The sequence below is a fragment of the Marmota marmota genome, unplaced genomic scaffold (assembly GCF_001458135.2).
Source record: "Marmota marmota marmota unplaced genomic scaffold, marMar, whole genome shotgun sequence".
In the NCBI taxonomy this organism is placed as follows: Eukaryota; Metazoa; Chordata; class Mammalia; order Rodentia; family Sciuridae; genus Marmota; species Marmota marmota.
This window is the reverse complement of record NW_025999869.1, coordinates 600088-620486: the sequence shown is the minus strand read 5'-3', so window position 1 is coordinate 620486 and position 20399 is coordinate 600088. Positions and strand designations below refer to the sequence as shown.

The 20399-nt window shown below is 45.6% G+C and overlaps 1 protein-coding gene across 1 annotated transcript in view; it reads right to left on the bottom strand.

Moving 5' to 3' along the window:
* LOC125620257 (butyrophilin subfamily 2 member A2-like) overlaps positions 1-20399 on the bottom strand; it is a 56357-nt gene that overhangs the window by 5094 nt on the left and 30864 nt on the right. The window contains exons 5-9 of the mRNA XM_048814766.1: positions 9376-9723; positions 5627-5743; positions 4316-4336; positions 4201-4227; positions 4075-4101 (exon numbers count right to left, since the gene is read on the bottom strand). Of these exons, the coding sequence (XP_048670723.1) occupies positions 4075-4101; positions 4201-4227; positions 4316-4336; positions 5627-5743; positions 9376-9723 (540 nt within the window). The remainder of the gene's footprint in view (positions 1-4074; positions 4102-4200; positions 4228-4315; positions 4337-5626; positions 5744-9375; positions 9724-20399) is intronic.

Genomic DNA, 20399 nt, shown 5'->3' with positions numbered 1-20399 from the left:
ACTGAAATAGAAATAATAATCAGAAATTATCTTGAAAATTGATACTCTAATAAAATAGAAAGTCTTGAGACATCAGAAAATTTCTAGAGACATATGACCTATGCAAACTGAATCAGGAGGACATAGAAAATCTATTTATTTATTTATTTATTTATTTATTTTTAAAGAGAGAGAGAGAGAGAATTTTAATATTTATTTTTTTAGTTCTCAGCGGACACAACATCTTTGTTTGTATGTGGTGCTGAGGATCGAACCCGGGCCGCACGCATGCCAGGCAAGCGCGCTACCGCTTGAGCCACATCCCCAGCCCGACATAGAAAATTTAAACAGATAAATTTCAAGCAATGAAATTGTAAATGCCATCAAAAACCTACCAACAAACCAAAGCCCAGGACCAGATGGATTCTCAGTGGAGTTCTACCAGACTATCAGAGAAGAACTAACACCAATCCTCCTCAAATTATTCCATGAAATAGAAAAGGAGGGAACCCTTTCAACTCATACCATGAAGCTTGTATCACCCTGATACCAAAACTGGACAAACATATGAAGGAAAGAAAACTTCAGACAAATATATCTGATGAACATAGATGCAAAAATTCTTAATAAAATACTGGCAAATTTCCTACAAACACATATTAAAAAAATGGTGCACCATGATTAAGTGTGGTTCAACACAGGGATTCGACTTTGGTTCAACATATGTAAATCAATAAATGGAATTTATCATATCAATACATTTAAATAAAAGAATCACATGATTAACTTGATAGATGCCAATAGAGAAAAACTGAAAGCATTCCTTTGAAAACTGGAACAAAACAGGAATGCCTTCTTTCCCCATGTCTATTTAATAGTCCTGGAAACCCCAGCCAGAGCAATTAGAAGAAAAAAATTAAAGGGTTATGAATAGGAAAATAAGAACCCCAAACCATCACTATTTGCTGATGACATGATTCTATTTTTAGAAGACCCCCCAAAAAACAGCAACAGAATACTTTTAGAACTCATAAATGAATTCATTAAATTAGCAAGATTTAAATTAATACCCAAAGATCAATTGCTTCCCTACATCAGTGATGAATCAACTGAAAGAGAAATTAAAAAACTACCCCATTTACAATAGCCTCAGAAAATGTTTGGGAATCAATCTAACAAAAGAGATGAAGGACAATGAAATATAATGAAAACTACAGAACACTATGAAATGAAATTGAAGAAGGCTTCAGAAGATGTAAAGACCTCCCATTCTGCAGGATAGGTAGAATTCATATTGTGAAAATGGCCATACTACCAAAAGCACTATACAGATTGAATGCAGTTCCTATTAAAAGTCCAATGACATTATTCATAGAAATAGAAAGAATTCATAAAAATAATTTGGAAAAATAAGAGGCCCAGAATAGCCAAAGCAATCCTGAGTAAGGAAAGAGAAGCAAGAGGCATCAAAGTACCAGACCTTAAATTACACTACAGAGTTATATTAACAAAAAGGGTGGATACTGGCACCCAAACAGACATGAAGACCAATAGTACAGAACAGAAGACACAGAGACAAACCCAAATAAACACAGTTATCTCACTCTAGACAAAGGTGCCATCAACATATATTGGAGAAAATACAGCCTCTCCAACAAATGATGCTGGGAAAATTGAAATTCCATATGCAGGAAAATGAAATTAAGACCGTATTCATCACCCTGCATGAAACTCGACTCAAAGTGGACCAAGGATATAGGCATTTGACGGGAGAGCCTGCACCTACTAGAAGAAAAAGTAGGCCCATCATGGTGGCCTAAGAACAGACTTCCTCAGTAAGACTCCTAAAGTGTAAGACGTAAAATCAAGAATCAATAAATAGGATGATATGAAACTATAAAGCTTCTTCTCAGCAAAGGAAACAATCAGGTATGTGAAGAGAAAGCCTATAAAAGAATGGGAGAAATCTTTGCCAACTGCACTTCAGATAGAGCACTAATCTCCAGGATGTATAAAGAACTCAAAAATTTAACATGAAAATAATATATAACCCTTTCAATTAATGGGCAAAGAAATGAACAGACACTTCACAGAAAAAGAAATATGATCAGTCAACAATTGAAAAAACGCTCAATATCTCTAACAATTAGAGAGGTGAAAATTAAAATTAAACTGAAATTTCTTCTCACTCCACTCAGAATGGCAATTATCAAGAATACATGTGAGAGAAAACACTGGTGAGGATGTGGGGAGACAAGGTACACTCATCCAGTGTTGGGGGACTGAAAATTGGTGCAATCACTCTGGAAAGCACTATGGAGATTCCTCAGAAAATTTAGAGCAGAACCCAGTTATCCCAATCCTCATTTATACCCAAAGGACATAAAATCAGCATATTACAGTGATGCAGCAACATGAATGTTTATAGCAGCTCAACTCACAATAGCTAAGCTATGGGATCAATCTAGGTGCCCTTCAAAAGATGAATGGATAAAGAAAACATGGTACTTATGCACAAAGGAATATTATTCAGCCCTAAAGAAGAATGTAATTATGGCATTTGCTGGTAAATGGATGGAACTGGAGACTATAATATACTAAGTGAAATAGGCTAAACCCAAAAAACCAAAGGCCAAATGTTGTCCCTGATATGCAGATGCTCATACAACATAAGGGAAAATAGAAGTTCACTGGATTAGATGAAGGGGAATGAAGGGGAGGGAGCATGGGTAGCAATAGAAAAGGCAGTAGAATGAATCAGACATATCTTTCCTGTGTTCATATGTGAACACATGACCAGTGTAACTCCATATCATACACAGCCACAAGAAGGGGAAGTTACACTCCAGGTATGTATAACATGTCAAAATATAGTCTACAGACATGTGTAACTAAAAAGAGCAAATAAAAAAAATTATAACAAAAAAAGAAGAGACTCTTCACCTTCTCAGCCGGGGTCAAAGCAAAGAAGAGGAACAAGGCCCATGTCCTTAAGGGCCCTTTTCATCAACACGGAGAGAAAATAAACACCACTCTGTCCATATCCAGTACACCATCCCCAGTACTGATCTGAAGTTCATTTCCTGCAGGAAAGTACTCCAGACGGCTCCATCTGGGGAACATATTTCTGTTGTCACCTCAGAGCTTGCAAGGCCTCAGCTGGTAGGAGATGGGTGGAGCATGGAAACCCCTTGGGAAAGGTCTTTACCAAGGTTCTGACACTCAGAAGGTCTCCAGGTGTTAGCACTAGGAACACCAGGCCCTCCATGAACAGAGGGGACATAACAGAAGGGTTGGGAAGGTCAAGGAGATGATCCCCCTGCTCAGCTCAGAGGCAGAAGCTCAGCAGTGGGTTCAGAGGGCAGGAGAGTGGCCAGTGCCACAGGAGGAGGGAGAGGAAGGAGGTGGAGCTAGGAGGCAGCAGGAGGGTGGTGAGGACCACTGAGGACCACGAGGGCCGTTGTCAGGCTGTGGGTATTTGTGGAGCTGGGGTGGGAAGACAGCAGAGGGAACAAATTAGGAAGGAGGATTCACAAGTGTGTAATGAGGCTGTTCTGGAGAGGGAGAGGGGAGTAGGAAAACAGCCAGACAGAGAGACTGGGTTCACTGAGATTGCTGTTTACTTTATTGTTAAGAAAACTAAGGAGGAAAAAGAGGGTGTGTTCCTGTTGGTGAGAATGACCTGAGGGACATGGAGGGCTTGATTAGAATGGAGAGGAGAGAGAAGAGACCTAATCCTTCATCATCTCTTCATCATCACCCCAGAGAGTCCTGTGGTGGTGGTCACAAGGGGATGGTGGGGACTTACTCCTTATGGAGCAGAGCTTGCTTGTCAGGTCAGGAGGCCCTGAAGTGTCTGTGCTTCCCAGAGCTCATGCATGCATTTATGGTAGTCTAGCTAGACCACCTCTCCCATAGTGGGACTTGGGTTCTAACCAACTTAGGTCCCTACATGCAGTATCTAAGCATTGTCTTTGCCTACTTGCATCCTCTGGATCATTTGGGAAGAAATTTTCTTACACAATAGAATCCCGGACAGCTTAGAGGACAGGCATGAGGCCATTCTTAGCCATACCTCCTTCTCTGTGCACCTACCTGCATATCTCCAAGCTTCCTCCAGATCTGCAATGAGATGGACACATCCAGGGTTAGCTGGGTGACGGGGACAGTGAGGTTTTGCAGTAATGGGCATGCGGGACAAGGGGGACGGGCTTCACTTACCTATTCCTCCTATTGAACTTCGTTCCTCTGTAATCAATCACAGGGAGAAATCAGTGTTTGGAGGACAAAATGGCTGGAATTTTAAGTGAGCATAGAACAGAGACATAGAACTTACCAAGTTCTTCAGAGAGAGTCTCTAAAGAGAAAACACAGAGGTGAAGAAAGCTGAGTCTCTGAGATGCCAATCAAGTTCATCCTGGGTTTTGCTATGTGATGGGAAGGGACCACTGAACATGTGGGCCATGTTGCTGGACTCTGAGGGGCTCAGACTGATAGGACACCTTGTCTTATGTTCCCACACTGGACATGCCCAGCGCCTGAAATCCTGAATGCCCTGAGCCTTTACAATTTGCTTCTTATGTCCACCACAGTCTGCTGCTCATAAGTGGCCATTGCTCTGCGTCAGTTTATCTCCATGGCATTTCTGAGGCCACAGCCACTCTTTCCTGTCCACTCAGCACACACTTATTGAGGACGCACTTCAGTGCTGCTGCTGCTGTATGTACTAGGGACATCACCATGAGCAAATAGGGTCTCTTCCCCTCAGGGCCATTGAGAGACACCTGTCAATCATAGCTCAATGCTAGGAGCATGGGCTACAGAGAACAAAGACCTCTTCTCCCCTGCAGACTTAGCAAGTGATTTTATTCATTTCGAATTACACATAAAATTTTCTGCAGGCCAGTGCCACCCTCAGAAGCCCTGAGCAGACAACTACCCAGTGGGCTTCTTGGGCTGCACCCAACTAACAAGAAGAAGGACTTTGTCACACACCTAATGTTAATGATTTGTATGAATGTGACTAAGTGACAGGCATTTGGCCTCTGTGACTGGTTTATGGAACCACCTGAAATCCTGTGGGTTCAGGATGAGAAACTCATTAGCACTGCCCATTAGCTCTTTAAGCAGACATCACAGATCCAGCTCTCCCAATGCATGTGTGTGTGAATTGGTCCCACCAATGCAGCCCCTCACCTGCAACCAGGGTCTACTACTCCTCTATGTTAGGGAATGGCTGCAGTGAATAAGGTCACATGGCCCCATCTGGTCACAAGCACAGAGCCATGCACTGTGACCTTGAGGGAGTCATGGCTGCCATGAACCATATCACATAGACTGATTTGTCACATGCACAGAGCTCCATGTGATGTGAGAGTTAGTGAGGCAGGGCCGAGAAGTCTTGGAGAGGACTCAATCCCTCCTGAACAAGTGGTTCTCCTTGTCTGCATGGGCAGACTAAAGCAAGCACACAGTCCAAGATGAGGTCAAGCACAAGATTTGATTGTGCAGGTGAATGACCTCTTCCTCCTCAGGTGATTCCTCTGCAATTGTAATGATGAAGGATCCTGAGTCCATTTCCCTGTTAACTTTATAGCTATCCCATGAAAATTCCAAAAATGATGTGAGCCCCACTCTTTCCATTTACCTTTGGCTTTTGTGGTCCTCATGAGGATAGCACTGATGACCGCCAAGCTGACAGCCACAAGAACATCAAACACAGCCAGCACCACAGTCCAGGGGCTGACCCTGGTGAACAGGTCACCTGCAAAACAGGACTATGGCACTGAGATCTAGGCTGACTGCAGGTGGCCTGGCTGATGGGGACGAGTCCTTCTTGTTTCCTCATGGAGACGTCACCAGGCATCAGAGACCCCAAGCCTCCCCAGCCCTCCCAGCACTCCTAAGGACCTCCGCTTCCTGCCTCCCCCCAGCCTGGGCAGGCCCCGAACTGCCCTGTCAAACAGGCAGCTATGTGGACAGGCTGAAGAGAGGAAAGTAACCCAGCAGGCACTGTGAGACCAGCTCCACATGCAGTGCTCCCGCTGGGAAGCCCACTGGGTAGTTGTCTGCTCAGGGCTTCTGAGGATGGCGCTGGCCTGCCTGGGCTGAGGGCTGAGCTGTTCAGAGTGCCTGAGGGAAATGCCAGGGCATCCCAATGCCCCTAATAGTGCTGCCACGCAGAGCCCACCTGGGGTAAGATCCGCAGGAAGTTCAGAATCATGTGAGATCCTCTGGGACCAGCTCTTGAGGAACAGACTGCAGATACAATACACCTTCACCTGCCCTCCCCCTCCCTCCTGAGGTACTAACTGCCTTCATCATGGGTCCCTTTGTCCAGTTGTCCTCGTCGTCACATAGATGTGTGTCTAAGGGCAGGTTGAGGACTGAAGGGACACAGGTGCACACTGGGTGGGGAGTTTTCCAGAAAAGAGAGCTCCTGATTTAGGTATTGAAGGACCAGCAGAAAATGCCACTTCAGGGGAGATACAAAGATAGTGCCCCCCAGTGCCCATGAGCACCAGAGGGTGGATATGTACAGGTGCTGATGTGAGGTGCCAGGAAGGGTGGGGCAAGCTGGGGAGAGAAGGGCCTGAGAACACCCTGGAGCACAGACTGCACTCTGCTCCCTGACTGGGAGAGGGAGGGGTGGTGCAGGGCAGAGTTGAGGGCAGGCTGTGTTTCCCTGACAGACACTCTGCAGAGGTGGAGGGCACACCTGGGTGCTTGGTCCTCTCTGCCTGTGAAAAGAATTGTGTCATTAACCCTTATTCCAACCTCACAAGGACACACTATTATTAGCCCTTTTTACTAGTTGGAACCTGAGCACAAAACAGTCTGCATGTGTCAAGGTCACAGAGGTGGCTGTGATAAGCACATTAGGTAAACTTGACAAGTGGGGGAAGAATCTCAATTGTTGTGCAGGGTGAGTCCAGGCAGTGGAAAGTTCCAAGGGGCTCTGACAGACCCCTGTCAGCCCTGTTACCCTTGAAGGCTTTGGCATATCCACTTCTACCCTGTGAAATAATGACCTTGTTGACCTCAGCAGGAGTGCACAGGGGTACATCTGAGGAAGTCCCCACTCAAGAGTGACAAGGCACCCACTGGACCCTCATTGCAGTCTGTGTCAGGGGTCTCTGCTCCTCACAGCTTTCTATCTGCACTGGAACCTCTGGAGGAGCACCTGGGAGGGAACTGACCTGCCATGGACACGTGGCCCTTCTTCTCCTCATTGAGGACAGGGTTCCTGATGGAACAAGTCACATGTTCTCTGGAACTTTCCTCTACTGAGACAGAGGACTCCACACGGAACAGGCCGTCTCCTTCTACTGAGTTTGCCTCTGAGGCAGGTTCCAGTTGGAGTTGTCCTGGGCCACTCCACTGTACCTCTGGCTCCGGGTACCACCCAGGGGATGTGCAGGTCAGCTTAATGCTCCCACTGGGACCAGGTTCAACATGAATATGAGGATCCTGGCCTGAGGCTGGGATTGAGAGAGGGAGAGAGTGAGATAAAAAGAGACTGTTGTGTTAGGAGGCCAATGGCTCTGCCCCCTGAAGCCAATGGACTTTGGCTTACTGGTCAACCTGCAGGCTCTGAACTCTCCTGCTTGTGAAAGCTGGAGTATGAAAATTGTGCACCCAAAAGACGTTTTTTATGTTTTTGAGAAAGAAATTGAATTTGTTAGACCAGTGCGTATACAAGTGGTCAAACACCATCTGGACCATTTTCTTTCCCCCTTTCCTAGGACTCATGACTCATCCTTTCTTCTCAGGCTCACTACAATAGGGCTGAGACCCTCCATCCATCCATTTAGCGTGGTTGAGAACTGAAGGGCACGTGTGGATTAGAGGCTCCTGTGGTAAACTGCTCCCCAACATTCACTCACCCTCCTCCTGCTCTTGCCTCCTGCAGAAATTCTTCTCATAGGGGAAGCCCTGGGGCTGTTGTCTGGTGCAATAGGCCAGGGCTCTGTGTGAGACACACTAGCCAGGTGGCTGTGGGACTGGCATTCCTGTATGATTTATAGGGGTTAAGCTGCACCTGCATGGCCACATGCAGGAGGTAGCTGCCTTACCTGGGCAGCGCATTCTGGGGTAATGAACTTCTTAGCTGGGGAAATGCTTACCCAGCTGTGGAGCACCTTCCCACTTCCTGCTCTAAGGAGTGGCCTTCAGATGCTGACAAGTCTGAATGGAAATGCTCTAGACAATATCAATAGAGAAAGGGGGTGTGGCTTCCCCTCAGGCTATCTCTGTCCTCCAGATCTGAAGCATAGGGGTGGTTGTGAGACAGCTACAGTTGGGAGATAAGGGTGTGATATTGTCCTTAGTGGGGAATAAAGTTCAGAATATTTCTACTGCCCATGGTAAACTATAAATTCAACTATACATTTGGATATGCTGGAGATACTTTGGATTCTTACAGTGTTGAGTGGGTTCCCTTATGTTGTGCCTAATATATGTACATACTTCAAATTCGAAAGCTGAACATAGGCCCTAGTTTCTTTTAATTCTGTGTGTTTTTCGGTAAGAGAAACATATACCACTTTTTCTTCTGCTGAGGAGAAATTCTGACGAGTAGTATATTGGAGAACCTCTCCTGCAATCATGTAATAAAATGTAGATTGCTGGGAATGCATTAGTGACCCACTGTTGAAGCTCAGAACACACATGTGCAAGCATAAGGCCCTAGTATCCTGGGCCTAGCTTCAAGGGGAAAGGTGTGTGCTTGCAAGGAATCTGGGCACAAAGTGGGACAGCTGTGGGAAGCTGTTCTCTGTTTGCTGGCAGAAGTCCTCTGAGCCAGAGCAGAAGCATCTGGGATCTGGCAAATCCAGTGTCTAGGAAAGAAACCTTCCTCACTCTTTCAGCCACTCAGGACAGGAGGGGAGCCACATCTCTGTAGAAGAGGGATGTAAGGCACAAACACAAGCTGTGACCTGAACAGACAAGGGTGTTTAAGAAGAGTGTACAACACCATGTCCGACTGCTCAGTGGCACGTCTGTGTGCATTGGAATGAGGTCAGACAGTCAGGCTTGCTGGTGGACTGCTCAGAACCCTCCTGCACATCAAGCTGCTTCTGGGTTTTGGAAAAGAGAGTGACATCTTCAGACCAAGAAGTGTCTCTAGGACATTTCAGAGTTAGGACACACTGTGCTCCCTGCTTACACCTCCCCTTCAGCAGTCACAGAGAGAAAGAAAAGGGAGGAGAGTGGATTTCTACTGAGACATGGTGCAGCCAGAGTGGGCCGCCCAGGTGAGGCTCAGCTCTGGCATTCTGGATTCCAGCTCCCTGTTTGTGTGGACTCAGCCACCTCTGGCCATGCACACCACACAGTGCTGTTAGGAAAAAACTACAACACACTATGTCTCAGAGTATTCTTGCCAGGGCTCACCTGTGACTAACAGCTTGAACTGTGCTTCACTGTACCCTGTGGAGCTTGCAAATAAACACCTGTAGTCCCCTCCATCTGAAGTCCGGATGGGCTGGAGCCTCAAGGCCACCTGCCCTTGGCTGATGTTCCCCTTCAGAAACTGGGTCCTCCCACAATATTCTAGTCGCTGCTGCTCCACGTGTTCCTGGCCATTCCTATAGTCGTGCACCAGGCCCGACTGATGATTTTTGTACCATGTCACCTCCATTTGCTGCGCATCCATGGCTGGCCTGAGGTGGCAGGAGAACACAGCCTCTTTCCCTACCATGGCAATGACTGGTGATCTTGGTCCCATCACCTGGAATTGCCCTGCAAGTGATGGAGAGAAAGCAGGATAAAGTCATTCCTCAGTCTGGGGCAGGCATGGTTGGGATTGAGGAGAGAAGCAGACCAGCTGCATTAGCACCATGAGCCGACCTAACACAGGGAGGTTGGCAACATTAGCAGAGGAGGCAAGAGAGGCCCAGATGCTGATGGCACCTCAGGGAAACCTGCAGATGTTCAACTTTGCTCTTGCAGTGGCCTAGGGTGGGAAGTAAGTTCATATAATCCATTATGATTTCCCATAAGAAGTGTATGTGTTACAGAGATCATCTTGATTATAGATATGAGGGAATCAGCCAATGGGTGATTCAGGTACTTGTCCTATTGTATGTAATTATTAAGATGAAAAGCAAGCATTATAGTAATGAGTATACTATGTTTCTTTGCTTTAAAGAATGGAATAAAATATAAGTTCGATGAATTAAGATATATATTCTACATATATGCTCATACATATTTGTTCTACAACTATATATGTTCTACATATATATTTTAAAATATATTTTCAAAGCAATTAGAATAATTTTATGCTACAAAGTAATACAGACAGAATATTTTCTCAGGTATAAGATCAGTGTGCCAGGTCACACATTCCAGCTCCTGTGCTGGCTGGGCCCATGTCACCTCACCCCAGAGCTGGAGACAGCAGCACCAGGTGGAGGGGAGGGCAGCTCGGCCTGGCTCTGGACAGACCTCAGGCTCTGAGCTGCTCCAGCCCCATGTGCCTCCTCAGGTAGGATCCCAAGGCCACAGGCTGGGAAGGTGCAGCAGGGCCTGAGACACTGAGGCTGAGAGCCTTCCTGGAGGTGGAGATGCCCCAGAGCTGCATGAGCTGAGCCCTGGGTCCACACCCAGGGGCGGCATCACCAGGACTGAGTGTGTTCCAAAACTGTGAAGCACTAGTGGAGGAAATTAAAGAAGCAAAAATCAAAGGAACTGTATCGCAGTATTTATGGACTAAAAAGATGAATTAATATTTTTTAAAGTTCCTACTGCCCACTGAGATCAACATGAGCTCTGCTGTCTCTGGCGTAAACCAATGTGCCCACAAGTCAGGATGGCACACTTTGTTCTCAAGTGTAGCTGTGAGCTCTCTCCACACAAGAACCACTATGTGCATCAAGGTGGTTGCTAATTAAGTGGACATAACCATTACACAGTGTGTGATTTTTCAGCACACACTGTGTAGGACACAGCACAGTGTTTTAAATTGATTTTAAAAAAATAAAATGTAAAATGGTTTATTCACAATTAATAGACTCCAAATCCTGAATGTCCCTGTGGAAACGCACAGCTCATGAAGAGTGGACACCCTCCAGCAGGCAGAGTGAGGCAGCCTGAGCACAGCTGCTGGTTTCTAAGGACCTCAGTTCTGGAGTGAGCAGAGCACTAGGTGCTGTCATGGACACAGGCACACATCAGCACAAGGGACAAGGAGCCCAGAGCTCAGCCCACACCTAGGCTGTGGTCTAAATCCAGCAAGGGTCCAAGAATGTGGACTGTGGAAAGGACACAGCTTAATGAACAGAGCTGAGTGAACTGAATATCCTCAGGTGGAAGAGTAAAATCTGACCCTCTGCACACCAGGGTTAGATAACCTGCATTAGGTAAATAAGTGTAAAACCTAAAAATGTATCATTTTTATAAGAAAATGAAAAATGCTGCCTGGAATTGGTGTTGCCAATAATTTTTGAATATGATACAAAAAAATAGAGGGGATAAAAGCCAAAATGAACCAGCGGGTACCATCAAATAACCAGGTCACACAGCAGAGACAAGCCAAAGGACACCCAAAGAGGAGAAAGCAGGTGTGCCAGCCACATATGTGTCAGAGGCCAAAACTCAGGAAAATGAACAGTGAAAAATAAGCTTATAAAAAACCATAAAGAGATATGAGTAGACATTTTCCAAGGAACAAACAAATGACCAGCAAGAATATGGAAAGATTTTTATCAATCATTGAGAAAAGCAAACCAAGCCACCAGGAGATGCTCCCTTTAAACCAAAGTAGAAAGGCTTTTGTAGAAAGAGCAGAAGCATCAGCTAGGGTGTGGAGGAAGGTAGCCCTTGCACGCTCAGGCTGGGAATGTGCTGGAGCAGCCTTTGGCAAACAGGAAAACCATAGGATCCTGCAACCTCACCTCCCAGTGTGCCTCCAAGAGAAAACCAAATGAGATATCACCTCACTTCCATGAAAAGGCAATTACCATCAAAAAGACAAACAGAAGAAGGTTGGTCGATGTGGAGGAATGGAATCCTTGCACACTGTTGTGGAGATGCTAATTAGCCCAGCCATTGTCAGGAACAGCATGGAGGTTCTTAAAATTATTAAAATTAGGCTGGGCATGGTGGCATATGCCAGTGGCTCAGGAGGCTGAGGCTGGAGAATCATGAGTTCAAGGCCACACTTAGCAATTTAGCAAAGCACTAAGCAACTAAATGAGATCCTGTCTCTAATAAAATACAAAATAGGGCTGGGGATGTGGCTCAATGGTTGAGTACTCCTGAATTCAATCCCCAGTACCTCCCGCCAAAAAAAAAAAAAATTAAAATTAAATTACAACAGGAGGCAGTAATAATTCTACTGTATACATAGACAAAGGAAATGAAATTGGCAAGCACAGTGGTGCACACCTGTATTCCCAGTGACTGGGGAAGCTGAGGCAGGAGGATCTCAAGCTCAAGACAAGCTTTGATATTTTATCAAGACCCCTTTCCAAAAAAAAAAAAAAAGAAAGAAAGAAAAAAAAAGAAGAAAGAAAGAAAGAAAAGAAAAGAAAAATCTGGGGGTGGGGTGTCCTCACTTAGTGGTGCTGGGTCCCTGGGTGGAAAGATTAAAAAAAAATTAAAATTAATGAAGTGAAACCCCAATCCCAATACCAAAGAGACTTCTATGCTCTGAGTTTCTTGCGGCACTATGCAGAGTATCCAGGATACTAAATCAGCCCAGGTCTCCAGTAATACGTGAGTGGATTAAAGACAAGTGGCACATATGCAGAATGGAGTTATTCCAGCTTAAAAAATAATGAAATCTGTCCTTTATGGACAACAGGGTGGGATCTCCAGATCCTCAGGTGAAGTGAAAGAAGCCAGGCTGGGAGAAGTTCTGCAGGACTGCCTCCTACCCAACACCCCAGCAGGGGGAGCTCCAGGAAGCTGAGAGCAGAATGGGCACAAGCGGGAGAGAGGGAGGAGCTACCTGGAGGCTGCGCAGTGGGCCCTGGGCGCAGCTCTCTGGGTGATGGGAGGTGGTGGGCTGCCCACAGCAGAGTACTGCAAGCAACAGCGACCCACTGTGCTTCTCAGAAGTACAAGGAAGGTGCTGAAGACTTCACCATGACAGGTGGTGTGTTTGAGGAGGCACAGATAGTTACCCTGACTTAACATTTTGCAATAGATAAAAATATGAAAGCATCATATTGTACAACATGAAAATATACATATCTATGTTGATATGTACTAGATAAAAATCAATTAAATCAATTAAAATTGAAAATAAATTATCAAAAGCCTTGAAAGGTATGTGCACTACTTTCCTAGTCCTCAATTCACTTAACATTTTTAAAGTTCCATTTACATGAATGAGTTGTTAAACTACAAATTAAAAAAAAAAAAAACATTTCTGCACAGAAATCTCAGACAAAGCACAAAAACAAATCATTGGGGATTATATCATGTAGGCAGAAAATCAGCCAAACCAAAGTTCATGGTTCCTTTGTCCAGTCCTTCTTCGTCACGTGAGAACAGGGATCTGAACTCCTGTCTTGTTCTTTCTTACAAGAAGTCTCCCATCCCTCCCAAAGCCCCAGGAGACCATTTAATAGTAGTTCTGGAAATCTACCTAGTTAAAATTCAGTAATGGCCTGTAGGGTCATCACCTGTCTATACTGATAGGCTTAATCTTCAAGACAGGCTTCACATTGTTTTTTATGTTTTCTCTAGTGGACAATAGAAGCTTTGGCATATCCACAAAAGAGTGCCAGTACTCTTTTTCCTTACTTCTTATTGTCCCCTCTGACCACTCTGAGGCTCATTCTAATTGGTTGGCTCCTGGCTGTCCTTAGACATGGTGAGGGTGGCATTGGAAGTGAGGGTTTGACCTACGGGCCACACCCCAGCCTCCAGGGACAGGAGGGGCCTGGAGACTGAGTTCTCTCCCCAGTGGGCAATGGCTGGCTCAGTCAGGTCTTTGTGAAGAAACTTTCGTGACCTCTGAAACAGCCAGGCCAGGTAACCCCCACATGGTGAACACAGCAAGGTATTGCCAGGGGTACACCAGAGTCCACCAGGGAGGGCCCCACCTACCTTGCCCTGAGGACCTCCTGCATGTGAGTTTCCCACATTATATCCCCAGTGATGAAACTGGATGTTAAACATCATGCTTCTTTGAGTTCTGAGGGTTGTCACAAGAACCCCTAAGTCCATGGTCAGGAGAACAAAGGTATAGGTAGCCCCTGCTGTGGGTGGTCTTGTGGACTGAGCCCTTAAGCTGTGGTTCCAGCAACTTTGAGTGGGTGGTGTCATACCTGAGGCGATTCACTGCACACAGAGCTGGTGTGGATAAATCTAGAACTGAGTGGTGTCAGAGAAGGACTTAAAGTGACCTGGCAGCCAATTTAAATGTAAGGGAACAATTGCATCCATCCCTAGGACTTTCCAGTATCAATGCACCATTGAAAATAAGTGTTACCTGCCTAAGAAAGTCACCAGAATGATGTAAAACAACACAAAACAAAACAAAATGCTAACAGTTAAAAATGGTTTTCAAGCACCATAGAAAAGGTCAAAAATCAAATTTATTCTGTTTATTTTTTAAAGAGAATTTCCAAAATTGAAAGCTAAAGCAGTGGTACTGGCCTGAACTGTCATCATTAGGGTGCTCAGACAGGTTTCAGAATTCAGTATCTTTGGATTTTGCAATATTTGCATGAACTATACTAGTTCAGTATTCCTACCTGAAAATCACAAATCTGAAGTGTTTCAAAAGCCAAAATGCTGGATTTGGGAAACTTTTGAGGGTCATCTTGGCATTTTCTTAAAAAATTCCAGTTGTCAGAGCATCATGGAGCTCGGTTTTCAAGTCAGTGTGGCACAGCCTGTGACTAGGTTGACACTGAAGTCACCAGAAGATGATGAGACAGAGGAAGACCTGACCTTGGGGACAAAAGGACATTAAAATAACTAGGAAATGGCAGGACTTGCTCGTGCTCTGACAGGAGAAGACCCCTCCTGTGTGTGACACAGCGTGATTAGAGGCCAGAGATGAGCATAGCCTGCTCGTCGTCTGCAGGAGGTCCTTCATGGAGGACCTCACTTGTCTCACCTCTTTCAACAGGTACTAACAGTGCCACCAGGGAAGATAACAGAGATCAGGGACTCTCCTGCCAGGCTGCAGGACCTCAGCAGGGGCAGCAAATGACAATTGTTTCCAAGAAGAAGAGGCCAGAAGTCCTATATCTGTTTTGCTTGATGACAGAGGACCTCAGACACAAGCTCCTTCTTCAGGTGCCCTGGGGGATGACAGAGGCAGCAAGACACATACCACTAGACCTCTAGGTGGCCCTCCTCCTGCTGGATCCTCTTAGACCCAATCCTGATCCCCTTAGACCCAATCCTGCCCTCATTGCTGATCATGGAACCAGAGGAAAGGACTTCAGAGAATCTTACAGCTAAGGGGAAATTAGCAAAAGGAAGTTTTTCACTGAGGTGACCAGGTCCTCTTGCAAGGTGCCAGGTGCCTTCTTGGGATCTTAACAGATGGGGACTTCTGAGGTGGTAGGCTGACACAGCCTACAATCTAAACTTGTCTCCTACCTGTTTTGGAAACCATGTCTACTGATTTTCTTGTCCATCAGGATGGCTTTCTTGGAGTAAATATGTATTTTTTTTTCTAACATGCTTTGATCTTTCATTTTAATGTTGGTGGTTTTCATTTCAATGGAACGTCTCTGTTTCTATCTATAAGCTCCTGGGTCCTCATGTAGGTCAATTACCTTATTGGAAGTGAGATTTGCTCTCACATAAACTCTTGTTAAACACCAAAACTTCAAGACATAGGCCACCTCCATGTGTCAAAGCCACTCAGGATGCTGTCCCACACACTGGGTGTACGTTTTTCCCAGTAAGGGCCAAACACAACAGTGAGAGACACAAGAAATCAAATCCTATGAGAGGAAGAAGCTAAAGACTCCGAGAAGGGTCTGCATATTGGGTGGGAGCAATGGTCCCTGGGGTCCCTGAGTTCTGTCCCCAGGTTTGTCAGAGGGCAGCCAGTGTCCCCAGGAGGCACCTGTACTCCAGGCTCAGCTTTAAAGAAGATGCAAACAAATTTGAGCAGAATTAATCAGAAAAGACCCCTAAGACACAGCTTCAATAAAAGGTGAAAGATTTATATGATCATAAAAATAAATAAAGATACTGTGTGTTCATCTACAACCATATAGGTATGTATGTGTGTGTGTGTGTATACACACACACACACATAATTTAAAAAAAAAAAAAACAGCTTTAGATACTTGGGTCACTTTATCCTCACAAAGGATTGAGAAAAGAACAGGAATCAGCAAGAGCCAGAAGGACAGACTGAATTCAGAAGCATCTGGGCTTCAGCTCCAGCAAAGGGGAATGAGCTGGGCTCAGGGGCACCTGAGGAGGAGGGAGCCTAAGCCAGGCAGCAGGGAAAGGAAAGGGCAGCTATACCCTTTGTCACTCACCTGCGCCTGGCCAGGGAATCAGGAGGCAGAACAGGAGGGTCCTGAGGCTCCTGCTCCAGGGCTGCATCCTGGGGGGTCTCAGACCTCTGTCCTCCCAGGGGCTGTCCTGGGTCAAGTCCTTCCTCTGGTTCACTGCTGTGCACACTCTTCCTGAAACACTGTGAACAGGATCCCTGGACAGAAAGCTGGCCTCCTGGACACCTGCATGTGGGAAGCAGAAGCAGGAGGTAAGTGGACTCTTCTTCCACCTGCTCCATAGTAAGGACGGCTGAGGAGGAAGAAAAGCGAGGCAGGCTGTTGATCACCTGGGAAGCCAGCGCCTCAGGGCAGGGAACATTCTGGCCCAGAAGGCTTTCTATTTTAGGGTCCATGTCGGGTTTTCTGATTCAGAATTGAAAACTGTGCATTAACTGGGGAGGTGACAACTTCATGTGACTGTTATGTCTTCAAATGCTGGTTGGGACAGCCAACCTAAAGCCACAGGAGGAAACACTCTTATTAGAGGCCAAATAAAGAATGAGTAAGACTAGCGCCACCTACTGGTGGGCATGCAGGAGGTGCCTTTGGGCTGCAGCCACAGAGGGAACTCTAAAACAGAACCCTGGGGAAAGAAGGTTAATGCTGACTGCTGACATTCACTGACCAAAACCCTGGGGAGGAAACAATGGAGGTCCAGGCGAACTCTCGCACATGGGTTCCTGGAAGCTTTGCCCTCAGAAGTGAGAGCTTAGAATCAAGGCTAACAGGCCTGCTGTAGTGAAGATGGAGCAGGTGTCCCTCTGGGATACAGAGAGGATAAGGAAGAGGTTGCATGGGGAGGTGAGAGGTCCAGTCCCAGAGCCACCTGGAAAGGCTGCTTGCTGTGTGAGCCACTCACCTGACAGGTGAGTGGGAAAAGGGAGCAGCTCTGCCTCCTGAGGAGGAAGCAGTTAGTCAAATCTAGGGATGGGTTGGAGACTCAGAATCAAATAAGAAAATGGACCCATTTTACTGTGGCTGAACTCATAGAAAGACATGTGAATATGATGATGGCAATATAAATACCATAAATAATACTGCAAAGTACAGAAAACAAAACAAAAAACAAGTCTCAGTTTATTCAGCAATTCTGTTGATAAATGGAGCTGAACCCTGCATTTCTCTCTAATTGCCACAGAAACTCAGGTTTCCTAAGGACCCAGTGAAGGTCCTGGTCCACCCCACTTAAGGTTCTAGCAAGAACAAGAATCTTTCTTTTATGATGAGACACAACACTGAGCCTGGGTAGATGAAAAGCAGAAGTGTTACTTACAGGTTGAAGAAGAGCAGGCTGCCAGGCAGGGCCACTGAGAGAGTTGTCCCCAGGGCCAGGAGACAGGCTGGGCTCTGGGGAGCATCTGAGGCAGGATTGGTGGGTTGGGGCTGTCTAGGGTTCTCTGCACCCTGTGGATTGGCTGATTTGAATAATTCCCCAGGTTCCAGGTTCCAGGGGCAGGGTTTCTGGCTCAGGGAGATAGGTAGGTACATGGGGCTCCTGAATGGGAGCCTGATAAGGAAAGGAGTTGGGGTGTGAACTTAATCGGCTGCTCAAGGAGGGAAGCCTTGGGCCTCTAGCCAGAGCCTCCAACTGGCTGCAGACATCCCATTCTCCAGGAAGAAGCCATGTCGTATTTCTACTTATGTCATGACACTGGTTCTGGACACAACTTGGGGAGATTTTGAGTGGTGTGCCAAGTCCAACTGGTTTTACAGAGAGGATCCTAATTTGTCCTTGGCAGAGCAGAATCATTTCATACTGGTAAAAATGAGGAAAAGCGATAGTGAAAGCTTGGTTTACAGGGTTAGAATGGAGTTTCTCATTTTTATGGCATTGTTCATCAAATAGAGCTGAGATATTGGGGTCCTGAAACAATATCTCAGTTATCAATGAGTGACTCTGTCATTTTTTATTGGTGCATTTCAGTAATACAGAGCATTAGGATTTATTTTCACATAATGATAAAATTATGTAATATAATTACTCTAGTTCAGTCCCCAGAACTTCTCCTTCTTCTCCCATCCTGCTTTTCCTGATCCCTTCCCTCTACTGTACTGATTTTTCTGCTATTTACTTTTTTTTTTTTAAAAAAATAGTGCCTTGTGGATATACCTCAAGGTGAGACTTAGTGTGGTAGGTTCATATGTGTACATAGGAAAGTTGGATCAGATCCATTCCACTGCTCTTCCCTTATTCTATTCCTCCTCCCGCTCCTCAATCCTCTTGATCTAGTCCATGAGTCTTTCTTCTGTTTTGGTGGAATCCCCCCTCTTTTACCTTTCCCTCTCTCCCACTCTATCCCTTGCCTCCCTTACTTTGGACTGGCTTCCACATATCAGAGAGAACATTCATCCTTTGGCTTTCTGAGTCTGGCTTATTTGACTTAGCATGATGTTCTTTGGTTCCATCCATTTTCCAGCAAATGCCCTGATTTCTTTTCTTGATGGCTGAGTAATACTCCATTAAATATACACCACATTTTCTTTATCCATTCATCTATTGAAGGGCACCTGGGTTGGTTCCACAGTCTGGTATTGTGAGTTGTGCTGCTATAAACAATAATGTGGCTGCATCCCTATAGTATGCTGATTTGAGTTCTTTTGGGTAAATACTAAGGAGTGGGATAGCTGGGTTCTATGATAGTACCATTCCTAGTTTTTCAACAAATCTCCAAAGGTTTTCCAGAGTGTTTGTAATAATTTGCAGTCTCCCCAAACAATGTGTGATTGTACTTTCCCCCATATCCTCACCAATATTTACTTTTACTTGCATTCTTTAAACTGACATTCTCCCTGGACTGAAATGAAATCTTATGTAGTTTCAACTTGCATTTACATGATTGCTATAGATGTTGGATATTTTTTCATATATTTGTTGGCCAGTTGTCTTTCTTCTTTTGAGAAGTATCTTTTTAGTTCTTTTGCCCATTTATATTTTTTTGGGTTTTTTTTTAACATTACTTGTGTATTCTGGATGTTAATGCTCTATCTGGGAAGCAGGTGTCAAAGCCTTCTCCCATTCTCTAGGCTCTTGATTCATGTTGTTAATTGCTTCTCTTGTTACACAGAATCAATCTAACTTGATGCCACCCCAATTATTGTTTCTCCCTTTTCTTTCTTATAATTTGGGACTCTGTTAAGGAAGTCGGTTCTTGTGCTACCATATAGGAGTGTTGGGTGCACATTTTCTTCTAGCAGTTGCAGAGTTTCTGCTGTGGTAAAGGTCTGGGCACTTTCCCTTTAAGCTCCCTGGGGACTCAGGCATGGCTGCCCTGCTTTCCCCAGCCACAGCCACAATCTGGGATCCACAACTCTATGCTGTGAACATTCAGGCGGCTTCTCTGAGCTTTGGCCCATGTGGGTGCATGGTCAGGGGCACAGTCTCTCCAGGTTTCTTACAACTCAGGCTCTTCCTGGGCAGCTGTTCTAAGGTCCCCTGCCCCTTCCCTATGCTCAGGCCCTAAATTGCCTTGCTGCCCAGATCTGAGCTCTGACTTCCACCTCCTCCAGCTGTGGGCCTCTGCTCCTTCTCTGTCTGCCTGGTGGCAGCCTAGTTGAGTCCTGGGTCCTTTCTAAACTTCCCAGGTGGGCTGCTCCACCCCGTGGTCCTTGTTCCTGGTCAGGGGCAGGGGGTTGTCGCCACTTTCAGCTAGTAGTGATCCAGTTACTCGTCCTCTCTAGCTGGATTCTGAAGAGAACCCACTGCAGGGTGTTCTGGTTTAATCTGCTGCTGTCTGGAGGTGGGCAGAGGCTTTGTTGTCTAAGGGGGTCACTGGTCAACTGTGGACTCCCCACAACCACGGCAGTGCCCTCAGGGCTTTCTATTTACAGTTTTGTTTTGGACTGGTTGATCTACTGCTCGAACAGCGATGTACTATCACATTTTAATTTTTTTTCTACTTTTTGTTCCAAACCTTGTGAATGGTTAACCTA